The sequence below is a fragment of the Rhamphochromis longiceps genome, linkage group LG10, assembly GCF_057381845.1.
Source record: "Rhamphochromis longiceps isolate RC_006_pf linkage group LG10, R_longiceps_female_GT1.1, whole genome shotgun sequence".
NCBI lineage: Eukaryota > Metazoa > Chordata > Actinopteri > Cichliformes > Cichlidae > Rhamphochromis > Rhamphochromis longiceps.
Window position 1 is genome coordinate 27,287,242 of NC_140566.1, and position 23,453 is coordinate 27,310,694.

At 38.1% G+C, this 23,453-nt stretch overlaps 1 protein-coding gene across 1 annotated transcript; it reads right to left on the bottom strand.

Moving 5' to 3' along the window:
• Positions 1–426: 426 nt before the first annotated feature.
• slc37a2 (solute carrier family 37 member 2) lies at positions 427–23,143 on the bottom strand. The gene is made up of 18 exons (XM_085421179.1): positions 22,376–23,143; positions 20,470–20,551; positions 19,599–19,689; positions 17,950–18,028; positions 17,722–17,857; positions 14,917–14,993; positions 10,891–11,057; positions 10,756–10,793; positions 10,518–10,679; positions 8,711–8,801; positions 8,540–8,602; positions 7,283–7,368; positions 5,981–6,029; positions 5,433–5,506; positions 5,269–5,347; positions 4,181–4,278; positions 3,043–3,107; positions 427–2,406 (listed from the first exon to the last, which is right to left on the bottom strand). The coding sequence occupies exons 1-18, from the start codon at positions 22,438–22,440 to the stop codon at positions 2,391–2,393; spliced, it is 1,518 nt and encodes a 505-aa protein (XP_085277305.1). The 5' UTR covers positions 22,441–23,143; the 3' UTR covers positions 427–2,390.
• Between the last annotated feature and the right edge of the window lie 310 nt (positions 23,144–23,453).

A 23,453-nucleotide genomic window follows, 5' to 3' on the forward strand; every position in this document is an offset into this window, starting at 1 on the left:
ATCCCATCAATTTTGACAAGATCTCCAATAGCACTGGCAAAGATGTTGCCCAACACTATGGCAGAGCCTCCACCATGTTTCACACTCACTGTGTCTCGACCTCTTCCACACACACTGATGAAGAATTGAACCAAAAGTTTAAAATTTGTAATCATCCTTCCATCAGACAGGTTGCCACTGAGCCCATTTCTGATGAGGCTTCAGTGAAAAGTTGATAGATTAACTGATAAGTGAAAAGTAGACAGTGTCCAAAGAAACACTTTCAAGGATACTTTAAAAATGACATGTCTAGTTTCTTGAACACAAAATATAAAGTGGTGAGGGGTGACTCAAGACTTTTGAACAGTTTATTTTTATAATTAATTACCAAAAAACAAATTCAAATTTCACATTTTTTGAGATGCACTGAATTTTAATTTATTCTCTCCAAGGCAGGAGGTAAATATGCACTCACACAAAGAAATAAATAACATATTATTAAAATCACCCACATCCACTGCACAGTAATATCTTTAGTTAGACCATATCTCAGTCTAATATCTTATACTCAAGTTTCCCCAAGTCTCAGAGTGTGCATAAACAACTGACGTGTTCAATTCCATGAAATCTTACTGTAACCCACATCTGAACCTCCCAATTAAACACCACATGCAAACATCCAAAAACCGGAAAATTTCCAGTTTGAGCTCCGGCTTAAATATCGCATAATTTGCACAGATTGTTAAAAATCTCAGATTTCCAGTTTTGCCTCAGGGCATCAGGCATCGTCATCTCAGCTGCAGCTTTTATGTTCCTGTCATTCACCACCCTCATATATCCCCATGAGTAAGGAAATCCTATAAAATCAAATATTTATTTTTAACTGGCAGTGAATGAGGCACATCCATTGTGGTTTAAAAACACTTTCATGGTATTGATTCTTTAACTCTGTAATGTCAAGTTATTCATATTTGATACATGGCTTTTACATCAGTGTGACTTTTTTTCACCTGAAAAGCCTGACGTATACAATCAGACACATGCATACTGTAAGCAATATATTACACAGAAATGCCAGATGTAGCAAAATCATGTGCAAATTTCTTTTTTTATTTGTCAGGAGGCTTAATAAACATTCAAGTTTCAAAAAAGTTTGCATTTCTGGCGGTTTAGGCTTTACAGTGTTAAGAAACAATATTTTAAAAAAATAATTTTTCTGTTTGCTGTTCAATAATCTACACTAGAAACCAATCGTCTCTTTTAGTTTGAATCTACCACATACAGCAGTAGAACTGACAGCATTTTTATTCAACTTAAAAAAATCTTCCTTCAAAAAGTTAACATGAAAAGCTTCAGGGAAGTAGCTTCGTGACCCCATGCCTCATGCAAGACTGGTAAAACCATCTGATCCAACAGTCTCTAGCTTTAGTTAACTACAAGTAAACTACTTTGTAGTTAATTTCTTGGTAATTTTGTGGAAAAACAATCAATAATTCCCCAGCTTTCATCATAAGTACGTCGTACTATGGGCCGTAGATTGACATGACCTTGCCTAACTTTCAAGAAAATAAAGGAGACACAAATTATATTATATTATTATATTACTTACTTAGCTACTTAAAATTACATAAAATTGTATTTGTAGGTAAGTCATTTTTAATTTTCTGGAAGCTCTGGAAGGTTAAACCAGCTCATAATATGACCAAAACACTGAAAAGTACAACGTATTTGCAATGTAACATACGGAAATATTGTTTGTTTTTCTGCAAAATTATCAAGAAAAATGTTAAACAGTACTTAAAATTACTTATTCACAACTTAAATTTTATTACAGTGTACTTATGCCTGTAGTATTTAAAATTATTTACAGTATCACTTCTCTCCTTTCACACCACTGATTGTACTGACTACACACGTGGCATGTTACACGAACCCTGTTAGTCACGGCCACATTATAAAGTGTTAGCCAATTTCCAAATTTGAAATCACAAAACTTTCTTACTTAGTTCCTTACACTTAGTTTTCAGTTACACGGTGACTTTCTACTGCATGTAAAACCCTCTGAAGCAGTTTCTGACTCAGCCAGTGTTCCAGCTTGTTTGCCTAAAATGCCATTGAAAGGGCACAAACACCAAGGAGACAAAAAAAAGACCCAATAAGAAAAAAAACAGTGTAAACCATTTAATGCTAAAAGAACATTAAAAACAAGTAAGAATGAGTGGATTAGTCCTCAAAAAGACATTTGTCTCCTTATAGAAGCATACTGTCGTACAGTTAGAAGGCTTCAATCATCAGCTCAGCAGAAGATTGTCCAAGTTGGAGGTTAAAAAAAAAAGAGTTAGTTGGTTGTACGGTGAGGTCAGTTTCATCAATGTTTCCTCCCTTTGTGTGTTTTGGTTTTCACTTTGATTTCAGAGCTCATTGAACCTGCAATAAAAAGTCACAGTTAGTTTAGAGGATGACAAAATTCCTGCAGGTAGAGGCTGATCAGAAAAACCGATACTATAATCATATGCTACACTGTTAGCTTAGCAGCAAACAACAGAGATGCACTGATTTCAGATTATTTCATTTCATTCTGTGAGTATATTCTGAAGAATAAATGACTCATGTTTATAATAAAACACCTAATCTGGATTACTGTGCAGATGTGTTCAGGTTTACAGAGGAAAACAAATTACTTCAGGGTTGGATTAAACTAGCACAATATAACTAATTCCTGTGCTTTACTTTTTCTCAAAAGTGTATTTTGTTGCCTCAGGGAAGAGCCAGGATAGTGGCTTCCACCTGCTTCCAGTTATTATATTAACGATCCTAATACATTTCCCCAGCTCCCTTTTTAATGCACAGGCATCCTTCTTTTCATGCAACCTCTAGAGAAACTGAGGCTTTTTTGTAAAAAGCCTTCCTATTGTGTTCCATCTTTACCGGCTGTGTTAAACATATTTAAACATCAGTCTTTTCTGTATTGGCTTACTTAATCTCTAGGGTTCCCCGAAATGAATGTAAACAAAGAAGGTAAAGGTCGAAAAAAGAGACAGTGGCGTTGACGATGATACTCACCCTCTGGCTCTGGGTCCACACCCACACCATCTCTGAGCTTCCTTGTAAACAAGCCTGGACAAAAACTGGAGCCAAACAAAAGAAGTGTCAGTTGGGGGTTTGAGTGGTTCTCATAAGTTCTCTGGCATACTCACAAACCACAATATTTAAAAATCATTAGGAATAAAAAAGGATCCATGTGGAGCTTAGTGAAATAAAGGTCCACAGGACAGCATTGGCAAACTATTGTTTGCTCCTTTTCTCAACATAAATCAAGTGAATTGAGGTTAGCTTCGCGGCGGCAACGTCTCGACTTAGGCACCGATATTCTGCATTGCACCAGTAACATACCAGTAATGTTACACAAAGACTCGTCATGTAACTTACATTGCCAATAATGGACTATTATGACATGAGACTGGTACCATGTTTGTGGTAAATATAACCGACTCTGCAGAATTGTATGTTCAGATGTTTCACAGACTCAGCTGGCTCCTTTATTCAAGACGCCAGTTTCACCGGTGCCAATTTATTTTTAAAGTAAACTATATAGATATACTATATAAGAAGTTCTGAGCAGTTTTTCTTTAATGTCCATTTTGTACCAAAGAAAGCTGTTAAAAAAACCTTCCAACTGCAATAAGTTACCTTTTCATTTTTTTGCCTATTCAGACATGCTTTGTTTTGCTACCTCACACCAGTCTGCTTATGTTTTCAATGTGAACACTGTACTGCACGTTATTTCTTTGTTAAATGAATGAATTACTAAATTTGTTTGTAAGGTTGTAATTTTGTTTGTTTGGTAACTTTAGCTGTCAATTTTGTTGTCTTTGTTGTGTTACACTCACCCACTTTAGTAGGCACACATTGGTAACAACCACGTTTATGTTTGTGATGCTCGAGTTGCTGCTGTGTGATTGGCTCATTAGATATTTGCCTTAATAAGCAGCTGAACAGGTGTACCTAACAAAGTGGCCAGTGAGTGTACAATGTTTAATATTGTTTTCTCGTATACATTTGTATCAGCGGTTTTATGCTGACACAATAATAAATTTAGGATGAACCACCACAACAATCCTTAAATTAACTGGTTGGCATTTGCATTAAAAAGGAACAAGTTTATTCTATGTGAGTGAACAGATAAAGATTGCTCTCTGACCAGGCAGGCTAAGACGTCAGCAGAGATGAGCATGTAGAAGACATTGTTCCAGCCAGTTGGTGAGATCACACCGGCCAGCAGAGGACCCAGTGCAGCTCCTGCAGAGAGCATAAAAATAAGTCATTAAGTGTAAACGCATAAAGTCGTCAAGAATTATTCAGACTTAAATGAAAAAGTCAGGAGGAAAAACACAAAATGGAAAAATAGCCATTTCCTTTTAAATCACACATTAAGTACTCAATTTTCTAGTCTCTCAGGACTTCATCAGTTTCCATCTTCTTTTTTACAGTTACACAAACTGCTGTCCTGAGTACAAAAGACAAAATAACTGTTTATGTTCTATCTACGCTTTTAATTTTAATTTAAACCATGAGACAAATGTGGACAGAAATGCAAGGATGCATTAATTATATTAGAACTAATAGTCTCCGTGTTTTATAAAGAGTATGATATGAATACTAGTACATGACCACGCTACAGGACTGTTTAGTCTTTTGTTATGTGGTTGCTAGGCAACATGATGACGCATCAAGCCTAATTAAAGTTTTATGGATATACATTATAGATGTCATTTTTGTGAAATTACAGATCATACAGTGCTTTTATATGGTGCCATAGGTAAACTATGAGTAAAGTCCAATGTCTACCTCATTGGCAAGTGGTTGCTGGGCAACCTGATGACATCATAATAACATCGGATATAGAAAAAAACCTTGAGGGGAATAAGATGTACCTGCGTGTCGGGTTTCGTTTCTCATCTCCTGTTCACACAGGAGGAGTTCATGGGCAAACAAACTAACAGTAAGATGTAAGCTCTATTTTTAGTGTCCACCAACTCCTGAGGGCAATACAAACACTTTTAAAGGCTAAATGGTTCCACCATGATCAACAGATGGGTGCTAACTTTACCTGTCTGCAGTTTGGTGCTGAACAGGTGACATCTGGAAGATTTTGGGCTTTTTTGAGACAAAAGAGGCTTAAAATCCTCTGCTGACTTAACCAACTCGTTTGTTCCTTAGTTATTATGATAATTACAGATGAAAGAGTTAAGCTCAAGTTTTTTTAACGTTTAGTCATGATATGCATACCTATTGATCCTGTCCCATCAATAATTGCGGTCACTGTCGACAGCGCCCTGGCGTTTCCTTTCAAACTCTCGTGTGTCCCCTGTGGCAACGGAAGCATCATTATGCCAATGGCGGAGACATTTTTAAGTAAAGCAAAGGATTTCCTATGATGCCTTAGACCTTACCAGGTCAGCAGATACAGCAGTTGTGATAAGAGCATAAGGTCCATTCACCAGGGCTCCACACAATAACAGCATACCTACACAGAAAGAAAAAGTATAAGTGAGGGCTGAATCCACAACAAGTCTATCTAATCTATTTTCAGTTCGAGCTAAGTTCAGGTCAATGTAAGCAAATGTAAAGAATCTGTGAGTTATCTATGCTCAAATAATGAATTAATAACTCTGAAATCGTTCTTTCTACTGAAAACATGATCAATAAATCAATGAAATCTTGCATCTTGTGATCAATTTCTAGACGTCTTGATTATCAAAAATGCTTTACTGTGCAATACTTCCTGTCTCCTTTTTCTGTCATATTCTTGAATTTTACTTTGATTTTGGCAAAGTGACCAGTTTACAATCATGACCATACGCTACATACACTCCATAATATTGTGTCATAAACTCTTAAACATTATACAAGAATGTAATTTGAGTAAACATTTTAACAACAAGGTGTTTTTAATGTGATTAGTATCAAAGTTAAAAATGACAAAATAAAGAAGTCTTACCGATTGTAGTACCGAGGCTCCTCTGCCCAATGTTATTATAGAGGAAAAGCTGAGAATAGAGCAAAACAAATAATCAGCCAATCAACTAATTGTGGAAAATCTGCACATGGGTGACAATTATTACAGCCAGAAACCTCTCTCACATCAGTGTGAAATATCATCCTGTCAAAAACATTAAATACACTTTGACTGAGAGAAGCTTCCTGAACTCGGATGACAAAACTGGTAAAAAAAAAAACTGGTCAAAATGATTAATAATTTTTACCCCAGTGAGAGAAATAACCCTGCTTTTGGAGCAGGCGTTAACAATGCTGCTCAGGATGTTTCTGTGTCATTATTAGTTAAAACCAGCAGATTTTAAAAAAACAAAGACAAAAACAAAACACTTAAATCTCCTTATCAAATTTTTTTTTCTGTTTTTTATGATTTGAACTGGTCAAAAACTGTGGTCGACATTTATAGCAGTGCTCCATCTGCAAGTCCATGCTATGAATAACGCTGGCTTTGCATTCAATGTTACAGTGTCTGAGATCAATTATCATTTCTTCTATTTGTGTTGTTTTTGGTAAAATTACCTTATTGTGGTTACACTAACATGGAGCCAAAAACACCAGCACACACTTGTGATTGACTTTTGTGAACAGCAGAATATACTGTCTGTATATACTGTATACACCTATCCTTTTTAAACAGCACTCTTAGACTGGGTGTTGATCTTTCATGAAGCGTGACATCACAGTGTTGCTTTAGTCACACCTCCCACACACTGAGTGATCTTCTGTAAAAAAAAAACTTGAACTTATTTGAACTTTTTACACTTGTTTTTAACAACTTCAAACAGTTTCTTGAACATAAGAATGAGCTCACTGTGCTCAAATAGCCTCCACAGTGACCAGATCTCAATCCAATCGAGCACCTTTGGGATATGGTGGAACGGGAGAGACACATCCTACAGAAACTGTGTGAGGCTGTCGTCTCAATATGGACCTAAATCTCAGATGAGTGTTTCCAGCACCTTGTTCAATCGATGCCATGAAGAATTAATGCAGTTCTGGAGGTAAAAGAGGGTCCAACCCAATACTAGCAAGATGCATTTAATAAATTTGAGGTTTTTTACCCATGATGAAGGCTTGTATGCAGAAGCCTCTAACCATGGCAAGTGTTAGTTATTTAAATGAAAGTGTTGTTGACCTCTTGGATTTTTAAAAATCAAGTTTACACCAGCCACCCTCCCACCCCCCCCCGTCCATTTTCACTGCTCCACAATCGTATTATTAATCTAATATAAGAGGTGACACTCACCATGGGGGCAGCAACAACCAGCATGACGCAGCACGTCGACGCCCTCCCCCCAGTGTAGTCAGACACAAGGCCCGCCAAGATGCCTCCTGCAGACACAAAGACAGTTCAGTCAAGTTTTTCCTTCTTCCCAAAAATATTTTCAGAGTTAGTCTCTTGAACTATACGGGCGGGTTGAAAATTTGAAACCTTTTAATTTGTCTTATTTTTTCCACAGTTGTTGAACCCCCATAACTGCTTAAGAGCAGGAGATACCTGCATGAAATGTTCACAGCTGAAAAACTTCACATCTACCTCACCGTCACCACCCACTCAAACCTCACAACCTGAAATCTTGCCTAAATTCAGAATCCTTTTGTTCTATCGCTATCACTGAGCATGGATATTATGCGATATATTATACTTTGAATAGTAAAAACTGCACAAATTTAAAGGTTAATTCAAGGTTATTTAAAGGTTAAAAGTTAAGATTTTGACTGCATAAAATTGGGAGATTTTAATATTAAGAATTCATTAAAAACAAGTGTTCAAAGAAGTTTTTAGTTTTAATTTTAAAGATCTTTGTTTCTACAGAAGACTAAGATATCACTACTTATAATTGTTTATAATTAGTTTAAAATAACTATATATGTATTATATATTTATTATATTTTTACTTACTGCATAGTTTTCACCTTTGTATATTTCACTTGTATTTATTCCCCGTTACAGCTGTTGTTGTTTGTACTCAGAGTTTGGTCTTCAGGTCTCCCTCATGTTTCCCTGTACCATATCTGACCATCTGTCTCTGTGTTAGGTATCCCTGTCTTGCTTTTTCGTAACCTTTGTCTCATGTGTTTAACATTCAGTTTTCCTTTCCTAGTCTTGTATCCCAGATTTGTACCAGCTGTGTTCCCAGGTGTTTCTGATCTTCCTTATTATCTTGTGTTTATTTATAACCCCAGTTCTCCCTTTGCCCTTCCTCATGTCGTTCCTCAATGCTCTGCACCTCCTTCTCCTGTGTTTCATGATATTTCTGATATTTTGGTTTCCTATTGTGCAAACATTTTTACTTTCAGCATTCCTTTAGGGTTACAGGAATAAAGCTAAAGTCTTGAGTTTATTTTCTGCATTTGGGTCCAAATCCCGCCTGTCACACAGCCGTATGTGACACAGTCACACTGCAGTGATGCATTTTTGCATCATGTTCTGCATCTTTATTTCTGGCAAAAACTGAACTGACTGAGTGATTTTACAAATCAAACAAGACTCAAAGCTTACCCAAGATTCCTCCGACATCAAATAATGTCGACATATCTCCTGCTTCTTTTGCCTCAAAATGTGCTAAAAAACAAAAACAAAACAAATGCATTAACTCTAAAAACTGCTTTAAATCACGTGAACTGATCATTAGGTTATCTTAATAGTAAAATGATGTGTGTAAATACTGACCAACATTTGAGATGTAGAGAGGAAGCCAGTAGAGGAAGGTGTAGCTGACCAGTTTGGCAAAAAGCAGACAGAGCGAGAACTCCACCACGCCCTGAGAGACAGAAAACATCATGAAAAAACCCCAGAAGCAACTTAAAGTGTCTGTCATCCTGTAATTCACCATTAGCCATCAGAGAGGTGCAACACAGGTGGAAATCAAACACCCTCCCCTTCTGATACAATGACAGGAGCAGAGTTGCGTGTCAAATCCATGCACGGTTTTCAAAACAGCTCTGACTCTTTCTCATGAACCCACAGTGAGGACATCGCTTAATTCCAGTTTATTCAAAGTCATTGGGAAATGACTGTGAGTCACCTCATGGGTTCTGAATTTCTTAGACCTTCTCACCTGCATGGGCCTTTCCCCATGCATAGAATAATTTGAGGTGATTAAAAAAAAACAACCTTTTTTTCAAGTGCACATATGATTGCAGATGACTATGGTTTCTCCTAGTTCCCTAGGAGATATACATGAACACAGGTACCTATAATGTATTTAATGTGTATCCATGTATCTATGCTTAACTCATTCACTGCTCAGGACCTGTTCATGCAAACCTGTCTTCATACCACTGATGAATAGCTGATCACAAAGAAAGAGGTGACTCATAGAAACAGTTTAACAGTAACAAACAGCAGAAATTCACCATGTTATCAATAATAATAAAACCCACTGGTAGTGTTTGTTAACCAGGCATACTGAAGAGTGGAAAAGAGTTATAACTCGTTTTTGATCAGGACTATTTGCACTGGCTAAATTTATAGAGTTGTAGTTAAACTGCAACTTTATAACTCTTATTTTGTCTTATTTTTCCTAACATATACTCACGTAAATTACTAATCATTATCTTTGACTCACATTTATTATTCCAACAGAATCATTGCTGTTTCCAGCAGAAACCTCCAGGAAGGCGGGTCTTTGTGACAGGCATATTTGTGGGAAAGTAATTGTTTCTCATAAGGTTCTTTCCTAAAGTCATAATAAACACTGACTGGAAAAATCAACTGTTTCTTTGACAGTTGAAGAAAAAAAAAAGAAAAAGCGTTAAGTGCCCCCAGGCGACTTCTGCAGCGCTCTTCGTGCTGTCTGGCGGATAAGTTGCTCGCTGCTGATTGGTTGGAGTAAAAAAAAAGAAAAAGAAAAGAAGAGATAATCGCTTAACAGCAAAAACAATCATCATCACGGGAGTGATCAAGTCAAAGTGAGTGAAGTAAAGGTGATAATAAGTGACGCATGAATTGGTCTCTAATTGTTGTGTCAAATGTGTCTTATTTGTTACTAGGCAACAGTCTCATTATCAGCAAAGTAAACATAACAATGAGATTAAACGACCAATCACTGTCCCTCCCATCTTTAACAGGATAAACACACAGAGCCGTTTTCACAGGAGCCGCGTGGGTTTGTGACTTTCGAAGAAACAAAAGTCTCGTTAATAACATTAATAACGGCTCCTTTTCATTTAAGTGACCAGTTAAGACAGACAGCTGTGACAAAAACAGTCTGACAACCTCAACTTTAATAATATAAATATAAAAACAATTTGTGAATATTTTTCATTGTTAAAGAAACTTTAAAATAGTTTTTATAACGTTTGTTTGGAGGGATATTTTTAATTAGCCACTAGGTGGTGCCAAAGTTAGCAATTTTCAACCCTTGAGTTAAACTTAGCGTGATGGGAAAATTTTACTGTAAAATATGGCACAAATATCTGCACATTCAAAGCCAATCAATCACATTTCTGTGATTAAAGGTGCCATTTCCACTCACAGGTATGCGCAGCGCTCCAAGGAAGCTGATGGCCTCGCTGTGCTCCTCAACAATCACGTCTGGCTCAGTGGAGACGGCTCCATTGATGGATGGATCAACAATGGATGAGTCCCGCAAGAGAGGCGCCGTCTCACCAACCTCCTGACTCCTCTCCTGACCACTCTGACACACAAATAAACAGCTCAAGCAGACTTTTTCATGGAAAGAGGGGAAAGGATGCGTTGCTTTTGTAACTTACATGATGCTGAGGAGATGAGCAGTTCACGTCTTCAGGTTCTGAAAAGAGAACGGACGAAATGGGATGGGAGACATTAAATCTTAAAGCTCACTTTGGGGAAGTATTTTGGATTTTGTCTGACAAACGGAAACTCACTCTCAACCAGGAAGAAGAAGCACAGGACCCCAGTGCAGGCGATGATGATTCCAGGGACGATGAAGGATAATCCCCAGGCCGTGGAGACGAAGACTCCCGCAATGAGGGAGCCCAGGATGTTTCCCACTGAGGTGTGGGAGTTCCACACACCCATGATGAAGCCACGCCTGGCAATCAAAACAGAGAAGGTCACGAGAAGTTCTCCTGCTGAAAGTCAGTTTTACAAAATGGATTCATGAATGCTGAGCTGGAGTCTTGAAGCTTGTCAGCATGCCTTTATGTTGTTTTATGCACTGAAGACATTTGGGGAAGTAAAAAGTAGGCAAGAACTTAATTAGGGCTCTGGTGCATTAAAACAGAGATCACTACTGGGGTTTAAATGTGGCCTACTATGCTTTGCTTCTGTTATACATGTAAACAATGTGGCAAATGTATAAGTAATGTCTGCGAGCCACAAATTAAGGCCTAAAACTGTCATGTGTGTGTCAGCTGTCACCGCTTTTGTGAGTGGAAGGCCAGTAAAAACACACATTTATAAACGTTATGAATTTAAAAAGGGAGAAAAGAAAGAGTTTTATCTGTTTCCTGTTTCTCTAGAACTATCAGACACTGTGCAGGGTCTTGGATAAAGCCATCAGGGTGTTTTCCAGGTTTGTGTGCGCTTTTTTTTGGCTGACCTTTTGCCTTTTTATCTGAGAGAGCGTGTGTGCTGTGATGATTCACAATCATTTCTTGTGCTCTCTGATACTCTGAATCCTGGAGCACAAGAGATTTGCAGGACCCAGACAATGGTTAACATATCTTAGCATGACCACAGGGAGGCAGGAAAACAGGCTTAGCCAGATTACAAATGTACATATGAATGAACAAGCTGATTGTTTAACTGACTAATAAGCATGATGTCCATTTTCTCTCACGGTTTGATTAAGGTAAAAAAAAAAAAACGTAACATGTTTGTTGATATGGCCAGAAAAAACCTGGTGAAATTGACATTTGGTGAACTTTGCAGGATTTTTGTGCAGGTGCTAGATTATTCAATATCCAGTTCTGAAACATGATGTATGTCCTTCTCATGCACCGCCTGTGCAGGACTTCCAGATGCAGCGGTTCACACAGGTTATCTCTCCACTCCAGATCTGTCAATCTGCTAACTTAGTTCCAACTGACATGTCTGCCTGAAACTTCATATTGAGATTTTCTTTGGAGTAAAAAAATCATTATGGTCGATACAAAGCTGCAGAGGTGCCTCTACTTGTAAGCTGAGGGGAGTCATTGAGAAATTAATACAATGACAGTAAAATGATGAGTTTCAATTCTCAAATATGGTGATTTTTCGACAGGTTTACTCTGTCAAAATCCTCGTATTTGTTACTTGTCTGGGTTTACAAAATGATATTTGAGTTGAATGACAGGTTAGGGATCAGTTTTGGGTTAAAAAGCAGTCATCTGCCAAAAACTGATAACATGTTTTTGTTTTTTATGTCCATAAATATCCAGGTTTATATTGTTAAATAGTTTGTAGTCATGTAGCCACGTTACATGGGAAAAATGTCTCAAGCTAAAGTTATCCACAGTTCAGCCAGCCACAAGCCGGGAGCCTCAGTATGAGCAAAGATCAAAGCAGTGACAAGCAAAATTATGGAGATGAATGAAAAAGAGAACAGTCCTGTTATCTGTTGAAGTTAAAATTTCATATGTACAGTGGGGCAAAAAAGTATTTAGTCAGCCACCGATTGTGCAAGTTCCCCCACTTAAAATGATGACAGAGGTCAGTAATTTGCACCAGAGGTACACTTCAACTGTGAGAGACAGAATGTGAAAAAAAAAATCCATGAATTCACATGGTAGGATTTGTAAAGAATTTATTCGTAAATCAGGGTGGAAAATAAGTATTTGGTCAATAACAAAAATACAACTCAATACTTTGTAACATAACCTTTGTTGGCGATAACAGAGGTCAAACGTTTACTATAGGTCTTTACCAGGTTTGCACACACAGTAGCTGGTATTTTGGCCCATTCCTCCATGCAGATCTTCTCGAGAGCAGTGATGTTTTGGGGCTGTCGCCGAGCAACACGGACTTTCAACTCCCGCCACAGATTTTCTATGGGGTTGAGGTCTGGAGACTGGCTAGGCCACTCCAGGACTTTCAAATGCTTCTTACGGAGCCACTCCTTTGTTGCCCGGGCGGTGTGTTTTGGATCATTGTCATGTTGGAAGACCCAGCCTCGTTTCATCTTCAAAGTTCTCACTGATGGAAGGAGGTTTTGGCTCAAAATCTCACGATACATGGCCCCATTCATTCTGTCCTTAACACGGATCAGTCGTCCTGTCCCCTTGGCAGAAAAACAGCCCCATAGCATGATGTTTCCACCCCCATGCTTCACAGTAGGTATGGTGTTCTTGGGATGCAACTCAGTATTCTTCTTCCTCCAAACACGACGAGTTGAGTTTATACCAAAAAGTTCTACTTTGGTTTCATCTGACCACATGACATTCTCCCAATCCTCTGCTGTATCATCCATGTGCTCTCTGGCAAACTTCAGACGGGCCTGGACATGCACTGGCTTCAGCAGCGGAACAGTTCTGGCACTGCGGGATTTGATTCCCTGCCGTTGTAGTGTGTTACTGATGGTGACCTTTGTTACTTTGGTCCCAGCTCTCTGCAGGTCATTCACCAGGTCCCCCCGTGTGGTTCTGGGATCTTTGCTCACCGTTCTCATGATCATTTTGACCCCACGGGATGAGATCTTGCGTGGAGCCCCAGATCGAGGGAGATTATCAGTGGTCTTATATGTCTTCCATTTTCTGATGATTGCTCCCACAGTTGATTTTTTCACACCAAGCTGCTTGCCTATTGTAGATTCACTCTTCCTAGTCTGGTGCACGTCTACAATACTTTTCCTGGTGTCCTTCGAAAGCTCTTTGGTCTTGGCCATGGCGGAGTTTGGAGTCTGACTGTTTAAGGCTGTGGACAGGTGTCTTTTATACAGATGATGAGTTCAAACAGGTGCCATTCATACAGGTAACGAGTGGGGGACAGAAAAGCTTCTTACAGAAGACGTTACAGGTCTGTGAGAGCCAGAGATTTTCCTTGTTTGAGGTGACCAAATACTTATTTTCCACCCTAATTTACGAATAAATTCTTTACAAATCCTACCATGTGAATTCATGGATTTTTTTTTCCACATTCTGTCTCTCACAGTTGAAGTGTACCTCTGGTGCAAATTACTGACCTCTGTCATCATTTTAGGTGGGGGAACTTGCACAATCGGTGGCTGACTAAATACTTTTTTGCCCCACTGTAAGTGCCTCATATTTACTCCTGATGCTTTTCTTTATCATATAAATATGTTGCACCTGACATATGATTACATATGTCAGGTAAAGGCAGGTTTACAGCAATTCCCCTAACACAAAGACTCCAGCAAACTTATGACAGCTTTTGCACACCTAAGTCACATAAAGGCTTATTTTGAACTGGACACTGTGTTCAGACTCAAAGATATCAATAGTTTTGCACTCAGAATTGATGAGGAGTTAATAAGGGAACTGCTCGAGAATCCAACCTAAAAGCGGAATTGATAATGGCAGTCAATTAGATCTTGTCAATACTCATCACCTATGTACACATGCAATCTTCTTTTTAGTTTAACCTAACTTCTTTGACTGGCTGAGGTGGACATAATCAATAGCAGCAGTGCAAACACTGACAGACGTGACTGTTACTATAAATATTGTTCTTTTTTCTGTTCCCTGCCCCTTTCTTTAGTGTATTTTTAGAGCCAATTATATATTCTTAATATGTCTGTCTGCTTGCTGTGCTTGTAGTTCTACTTCAGTGAGAACCAGTTGTTCAGGCTCATAACTTTAATTTATGATGTGAGTGTCGTCTGACCTACAACCAAGCCTGGTTTGACAATGTGCTTGTGTTTCATTCTGCTGCCATCAAAAAAAGAAAGAAAAAAGAAGGGAAAAAAGCAATTTCTAATGCACATTCAGCATGAATTCTCCCCCACTACTTACTTCCCCTTTCCAAACCAGTTGCCAACACAAGCCACCACTGCTGGCCAACCGGTGGTCTGCACCAGCCCGTTCATGACCTGCAGAATGAAACAGAAAGAGAACCTGGACTGTGTTAACGTTCTTCGTGAAACCCTGTAAACTCCGCATGAAGAGGAAAAGAAGAAGAGATCAACGAACATAGATTCTCAACATTCCTACACCAAACTGATATAAGCAAAGCTCTGCATGTGCAGTCATGTGATGCAGCTGCGAGTCATGTGATAAGTGAGATCTAAGAGTGACTAAGCCACCATGTGCTCTGTGCACGTTCAAGTGGAAAAGCTGCTAAGAGAGCTCTGCACTGACCTGCAGAGCTCTCAGTGGTCACGCCTGTAAGAGATGCTCAATATCCATACCTAAAGTGCACATGTTAACAGGTTAAAATAAACAGGATCATAAATGAAATAAATACTGTTGACCCAGTTTTTTAAATACTTCCGGTCACAGATTTCAATTTCTCTATTGCCATAGACGCCTTTTTTTTCTTACAAACTCAATTCAATTCAATTTTGAGGTAAAGACCTTAGAATAAACTCATTGTCCATTTATTGAATGAATCCTATTTTTATTAAAAATTAACTTTATTAATTTTAACTTTATTTATTGATTGATTAACTTTCCATGCTTTCCTGAGAAGTGCTGATGGAATTTGACTGCTGGTCATGTGACACATGTGAAGCTCATGTGATACTTGAGAGGTGTAAAACAATACTGCAATCTGGCAACTGCACAAAGGTCAGAAAAATTAAATAAATAAATATTTTCCTGCATTTATAGGCGGACAAACTCATGACAAAGATAAGGGTGTGCAGCTTTTCTGCTTTTTATATATATATAAATCAAATATCTCCAGGTTTTTTTAAGCTGAGGTTTCAATTTAAAGACTTAAAAAACAGACTAAATAGTCTCATTACTGGCATCCCTAATTTATGGGAAGGCAACTAGCCTAAGCTGTGGCTGAAGCTAATTTTTTCACTTGTTTCTGAGCTAATCCAACCCATTGGCGTGTTATTATTAGTGGTCAAAAGGCGTGAAAAAAGCCCTGAAGTGAAATAACACTTTTCTGACAGCGCCTGTGTTTAAGACGAGGCACTGAGTAAGAGAAAACATTTCTACAGACCTCAGCGATCAGTAAAACCTGAGGTCAGCAAGAGACAGTTCATCTGATCACTGCACTTCCCTTATTTTTTCCACCTAATGCAGTTTTTTTTGTATGCTGCAGTTGTTCCCGAAATGGACACAATTTTGTTTATAGCAAATCAAAGTTTCCTCATTCTCAGCAGAGAAAGAGATTCAAAGACAATCCGTTTAGAAATGTAAACAAAAGGCTTGTGCAACATAAGATAAAAGGATGCAAATCTACTTTCTCTCTTAGACTAATACAACAGCTAAACTTTACTTTATGTCACAAATTGAACTGTAAACACAGTGTATTTATGCAGCATCTCTATCTGGGTTTGTGTCTCTGAAGGAGCACTGATAGCTGATAGCTCCAGGGAAGTTCTCCACGGTCACTGCAGCTGGCTGCTGTTCAGTAAAGATGAAGTTAAATCGTGTAAAACCGCACTTTGCTTTTCATTTGTGTCCAAGTGTTAGATTAATCAGCTTCAAAGAGAGTCTATAATTTCAGTTTAGTTCAGTCAGGGCAGGCTCAGTGTTTTAACTGCTCAGTCAGGTGAGAGCAAAAAGTCAAACTCACTCCTTTAATTTTTTAAATCAAGAAAGTGTCAAAATGTTTCTACACTCTCTTCCCCTGTTTTTGTCTAATAGTGGATTTTTAACATTAAAACAATTACAGGACATTTACCGATTTACTTTCTCAACTGTGTGGCTAACGAAACCACCACTTTCTGTCACAGTCTGGCGAGGGCAGACTGTATGAATTGAAAAAAGGACCCAAAATGCAGACTCCAAGGAACAGGGAACAAAACTTGAATGTTAACAAAAGGTGAGCCGCTTAATATGGCTGGTAAAAAAGGTACAAACAAAGGGCAAGGCAAACTGAAGCAAAATTAACACAAACCTAAACTGGGAAATCTAAACAAACAATAAGAAAAACCTAGACAAGAAACTTGGAAGCATGGCATAGGAAACATGGCGTGGACAACAGACGACCTGACAATCACACACTGAAAATAGAGGACTTAAATACACAGCAGGTGATTAGGGGAAGTGGAGACACATGAGGAAACAGCTGACTAGGATAGACATAATGATGCACAGGCAAGAGTAAAACTAACCGCATGAGCACAGAACACAAGACCCCTTTTCAAAATAAAACAGGAAACATGCAGACTTAGAAACGACAACCAGAACTTGACAATGTAAGACACAGACATGAAACGCATGAAGAGCAGGGGAGATTTAACATTGTTGGAAACACGAGAGGAAAATAATAACTAGAAACACTTAGGCATAATAATACAAACTTGATAACATAAGACACGCAGCATGAAACACGAAGGCTGAGGGGAAGCTTAAATACAGGGGAAGAAAACACAAGGAGTCTAATAACCAAATGAACTTAGATAACCTAATGAACAAAATAAACTCAAACTTAAAACGCTGGGTCAAAAGACCCAGGACCATGACACTTTCATGCTAGCAACCTAAATCAGCTAATGTGTGGCTGATGAGCTCACATTTCAGCTCTTATTTATAAATGATATCACAGTCATATGCCCCACAATTGAAATAATAAAAGAGAACAGGATACATGAATCAGAAAGTAAATTAAAGGTCAGGTTTGTGGATTTGTTTCTTTACCTGGACGAAGGCGTAGTACCCCAGTGAGTGGATGTTCCAGTAGAAGCCGAGGCCAAACAGACATGTGAACAACCCACTCATCAACATCCCAATACTCAGGTAGTACCGCAGAGGGAGACGCTCACCAAATATCCCACTGAGAACATGAGAGATGATTATTATTCAGTGCAGCACATGCCCTCTCAGACAAAAACACAACAAGGTCAGCCAAAAACAGCAAATACAAACCTGAAAAACATCCCGATGGCATAAGCAACCAGAAAGCAGTTATCCAAGACCCCAAACAGTGTCTGATAGTTGTCCTGGTCTTTAACAAGAAAACAGAGAAAACTGTTACTTTTCTCCGCATCGGCGCGTATAATTTTGTGAGGTCTTCGTCAATTAGTACGGCTCACACACACAAAAAACTGCAGCAGAGTTCTGGACCTGTTAATCTCATTACCAGCTCCTCATTGTATTCCTGTCATCAATAAAATAATTCTTGTTTATCTTACTACCACATCCCTATGCTACAATGTTGTTTGGTCAGTGAACCTAGTCTGTTGTTAGGTTGTTGCTAAACAACATCATAATATATGCCTAATTAATATTATTAATAGCTCTTCTATCTTTAGCGGCCCCCTTTTTGTCAACTTTCTTCTGATTGGTTTATTTGCAAAAAAAATGTTTTGAATGAACTGATGGGTGGGACGTCTGTGAACACAGAGTTGTCTGGCTCTCTGGTCTGACCATATGATGGACTATTAACCTATTACAGGCTCTCACACGATCACAGCTGGACTAGATTCAAGCTGAAAACTTAACCCCAGACTTAAAGTTGCTTGACAAAGAGGAAGGAATGATAGTAGGACCCTTTTAATATAATCCCTGTAATTTAGTTGCTTTCAAACTTGCCAGAAAAGTAACCACAGAGCACAGGAACTATGACAAGTGCAACTGGTGGTAATTCTCTGTTGTAGAAGATGTAATTGTATCTATCTTATAGCCAGTATTCTTCCAGTGCAGCTTCAAACACTTATCTCTTTTCTGTGTTTCTGTAACATTAACTAAAAGTTAAAGATTTATCAGCTGCAGGTCTCACATGATCAGCTCAGTTTCACAGCAGCTCACAAACACAAACAACAACCTTGGCCACGACAGTGCAGCCTCTATGGATTTAGAGCACTAAGCTTAACTCTCCACCAGACTTTTCCCCAAAAAGTTCCAGGTACTGCAGATTTCATCTATTAACCTCAACTTCTGGCCACAGTGTAGCTGTGTATGTGGTTTAAATGACCTATAATACTAATGCCAACAAGTAAAGACAACTATACGTGAGTCAACAGCAGCTGGTGGACTTTAACCAAAAACTCTAATATAAAAAAAATATAAAAACACAAATATAAAACCAGAGCAAAACCACCAGTTCATTTTATAGTATCTCATAGTGGCTGATTTTAAAGTTTTCATCATAAAATGATCTAGAAAAGGTATAAAATTTACTTGAACACCTCTATAATGTGGCCTCCAGTCTCAGAGAAAATCTACACCCACACTACAAACTATTTAGTTATCAGTGTACAGCATGTCCTTCGCAGTAGGTAATCATGCATCAACATACTTGGAATTTCTGGGGTACTACAGACGACAAACAAAGTCTCCCTTTTCCTTGTTTTTTTTTGAGTTTCAGAGCTTCAAGAAGCTGCTTCACCACAGCAGCTCCTCCTATCCATGCATACGCCACTTTTTCCACTGCAAACACCTAACCAACTGATAAATCATGTGTAGTAATAATTTGGTACACTGAAACTTTCTGAGAGCTGCAATTGTCCAAAATCTCATCTACTAGAAGTTGTGTTTCCAAAGCGAGCATTAATGACAGCAATTAAAGGACTTACCAAAGGGTGGCCAATCACACCAGGTAACATTATTGGTTATATTAATGTCTTTTGGCTGAATGACGTTGGAGCAGTTTCTGTGCAGTTCACTCTGAGTGCGAGAGAAGAACGTGGAAAGAAACCAATTGAAATTACTAAAACAGTAGTTGACACAAGCAAATGAAGAACCAAAGATTTAAAAAAATTATCTTCTATAGGTGTATAAATGTATAAAGATACAGTATAAGAATATGCCAGGATACCACTATTACCACAAACAACACACTGCAGCTCTCAGGGTGACAGGATCACAGCCTATGATTGTTTTATGACCACTTCATGAATACTTTGTAATTTAAACAATGAGGGGCTTTTACAGCATTTGACTTTAAAAGCCTTCATTTGCAGACCATTGCTGTATCATGCAAACACTTTCAATTGTTGCTTGACTATCTTTGATTGAAACAACAAGAAAAATCCCTTTAGCATATTCAGCAGACGTCCTTTAGAGCCGTTTCCTTTTCTACCAGCTTTTGTGCTTCAGCTGTTAATTTCTATGAATTTGTAAAGACACGAATACCTTTAATTGTGGCTGTGTCTGAGTTATATGTAGATAAAATTATTTTCTTAAAAGAGCGTATCTTCTGTTGTCTCCCTGATCTTGTGACAAGCTAAAGATTGAATGTTAGAAATTAGATTTAATCAATATATCTGTAAGAAGATAACAAATGGCCTGAGTGGAGTGAGCAGTGTTAAGGTAAAGATTTTATCCATTTTTGAGGGTAAAAAGTACAAGACAAGAAAGACATGTTCTGTCCTTCTAGAGAGCATTTGATCCTGCAAAAACACTGTTAATAGTGTTCATAAAAAGAAATTCAACTGTTCCAGTCACCTTAACAATGCTGATAGGTTTCCGTGACAAGTGATAGGCTGTGTAGAACAGGAAGGTGAGGATGAGAATAAAACCACGATACCTGCAAAAACAGACACATTAGAACCAAAATCATTTAAAAATGACAATCAAATTATCTTTATTATTCAAAATATCAAAACAGAATAATAAAAATAAACCTACAAAGAGAATAACTAAGGTATGCTTATTAATCATGCAGTGACATCAATTAAAATGCCTCCAGCACAAACACATGACACAAAACAGTAAAACTTTCCACTGAAGTAGAAATATTTGTTTGGGTAACAAACTCACAGATCAGCTTTTTTCATGCTGGCTAAACAACACAAGTTAATAGGTGGAAAAAGTATTCTCAGTGCTCACATTATACTTGGAGTGTAAGGTGTTAATTTGAGATGCAAGAGTGTTAAATAATTCAAAGCCTACTTTTATTTGGTTTATGACCCTTGAAAGTTTATCTGTCTGTTTATCTTTTCAAAAGGAACGTGAACCTAAAGTTCTTTTAGTCCAGTGATTTCACCTAAATTGTTTGGAATTTGAGAGATACAGTACGAAGGTGTGTTTAAAGAATTAGGAATCAGGACAAACACAAATAAGACGCACATTTGTCTGAATTGATAAATAATGGTGAAGACTGTGCATACAAAAATGCTTGCAAAAGGTGGTAAACAAACATAAACACTAACTATCATCATCATTGTTTATGAAACATTCGGTTTTGTCTTATTATCATCATTTGATTATTTAGTTTGATCTTTGTTTTTGGAGAAATTTATACTATGCTGTACATTCAGGTCATTGAATGGTTTTCATATTCCGGCGTTATTATCATGGCAAACCATTCCAAGAGTGTTCCAAGCAGATATGGCGGGAGGAGTTAAGGGCACATCCTTTGTTAATAACAAACTGTGTGTGAGACAAACATTTTGTTTGTCCAGCACAATGTGGGTCAATAATTCAATCATTTGCTTTAATTATTTCAATGTGACCTTCTCAAAGTATATGAAACTGAAATAAAGGGAAACTGAAGTTGAGTCACATGATACTCTTCCTACTCTCGTGTACTCTCCTTTCCTCAAACATTTTAAGAATTTAAAGATGCTTTTTTCCCAGTTGCTGGCTTTTCTTTTGGTGGGGATCCATCTATCAGACTGGTCCGACTCATTCTGAGCTACACAATCCTCATGAGACTCACCGATGAAAACTCTCTTCAAGATTCACCCAGTTAGTTTCAGTCTTTACTGCAGCCGCAGTTCCTTTTTTAGTTTTTTCATTGTATTCCATAAAATCTGTGCAATTTGTAACTTTTTGGTGGCTTGCAGTTTTCCAGCTTGGTAACCAGCAAAAACACCCTGCATTTACAAAACATACCTGAGGAGCCTGAGTTGTCTTAAGAAAAATTTGTATTTTCTATATTCAGTCAGATTTAGAAAAGCAGGAAATATAATGGAATGGCTCTTTACTGACACTTTATTTGCTGATAAATCTGGAGGTATAAATCCCTTTCGACAGTTTTCGGTTATTGCAAAATAACCCAGTGGTCGACACTGGAAACTGTGGCCGGCCACCTCTTAAAATGTCAATTTTTTTAATGGAGTTTGGTGGGATTCTAGATTCGCACAGGGGAAACCAGACGTGCCGGGTACAGAAAACAAGAAGTAGTAATACATTTATAACAGGAACTGAGACATTTAAAACAATAGCTGGTTACATGATAATGTCTCTGGATTTACTGGTCCCAGAACAGTTCACATTCTGACGGTTTATCGACTAGTTTGAGTCAATCATCTAACAGAGATATCAATCATTTAGCAGAGATAAGAAGCAGCAATCTCCATTACAGGGCTGCGTGTGCGCCAAGAGGACAAAAAGAATGGAAACTTACCAACTATCCCGAGAAAAGTTGGTGATAAGTCTTATCCCAGGAGCCAGAGACGACTTCATTTTCATTTGATTATTTTAAATATTGTGAGAAAACAGACTCTCAGCAGTGGGTCCCGGACATGTCTTCTTGGAAGCAGACGGATGTTGAGCAGGTACAGATGAATAAACGCAGAGAGCTGACTAACCCTGGATGAAAACAGAGGCAGTACTTGTGCAGTACCGCAAAATAAAAACAGACCTGTGCGCCTGCTAAAATAGAGGCTCAAATGGGGTAGCTACGGGAGCTGTAAAGCAGCTCCTGTTGGGAGGTACCCGCAGTGAATCTCCAGCAATGCTCCATAATGACCGGCTTTTATACTTCAAGTACGCAGTCAGAAGAGCCGGCCTGCCTCTTAAACGCTGTGATACAAGTGTAAGACACCGCTGCTATTAATACTCCAATGTTGGTTTGGTTTTCCATAAGATTTTCCAGCCTCCCGGCGACAGCCTGTCCACCAGCCCCTATGCATGCGCATATGCGTGACGTAACGCAGGCGATTCAAAGACCCTTGTTTTGTCTAAACGGGGTTGGACAGTGGGTGGGACTGCTCAAAGTGGAGGTATTTCAATTTAAGTTAAAATGCAACAGAATTAAAAGTATCTGAAAAGCACGTGTTAGGCTCTTTAAAATGTTACACTTCAGATCAAAGTCCTTCTGACCACCTGGGTGCTCTGCAGGTATCCCCTCTGGGTACATGCCAGTGCAGTTATTTTAAAGAAATAGCCCTAATTAAAGCCTTTATTATTAAATATTTTATTCATTGTATTATTAGTTTTTTATTAATTTAAATTAGTTTAAAGTTGGACATTAAAAACTAAAAGTATTGATCAAATTATTTAAAAAGAGGCGTAAAATATTCAAGTTTCGCTTCTTATTCCAATCGGTTCACAAGATGAAAATCAGTCCTGATGAAAATCAGTCCTGATTTTCATCTTGTAATTTAATCGTCAGCAAACAGTTAATGAGTAAATCAGTAAACTATGATATGCAATGTGTTGCCCAGCTCAGCATCTCCTCATTTAAATCTAAAATGTACATT

Coding starts and splice junctions, on each gene's coding strand:
- slc37a2 (XM_085421179.1), bottom strand. CDS start 22,440: ATGAAAATGAAGTCGTCTCTGGCTCCTGGGATAAGACTTATCACCAAC. Junction 10,680..10,755: donor GCTCATCTCCTCAGCATCAT/GTAAGTTACAAA, acceptor TTTGTGTGTCAG/AGTGGTCAGGAGAGGAGTCA. Junction 8,802..10,517: donor TTGGAGCGCTGCGCATACCT/GTGAGTGGAAAT, acceptor TCTGTCTCTCAG/GGCGTGGTGGAGTTCTCGCT.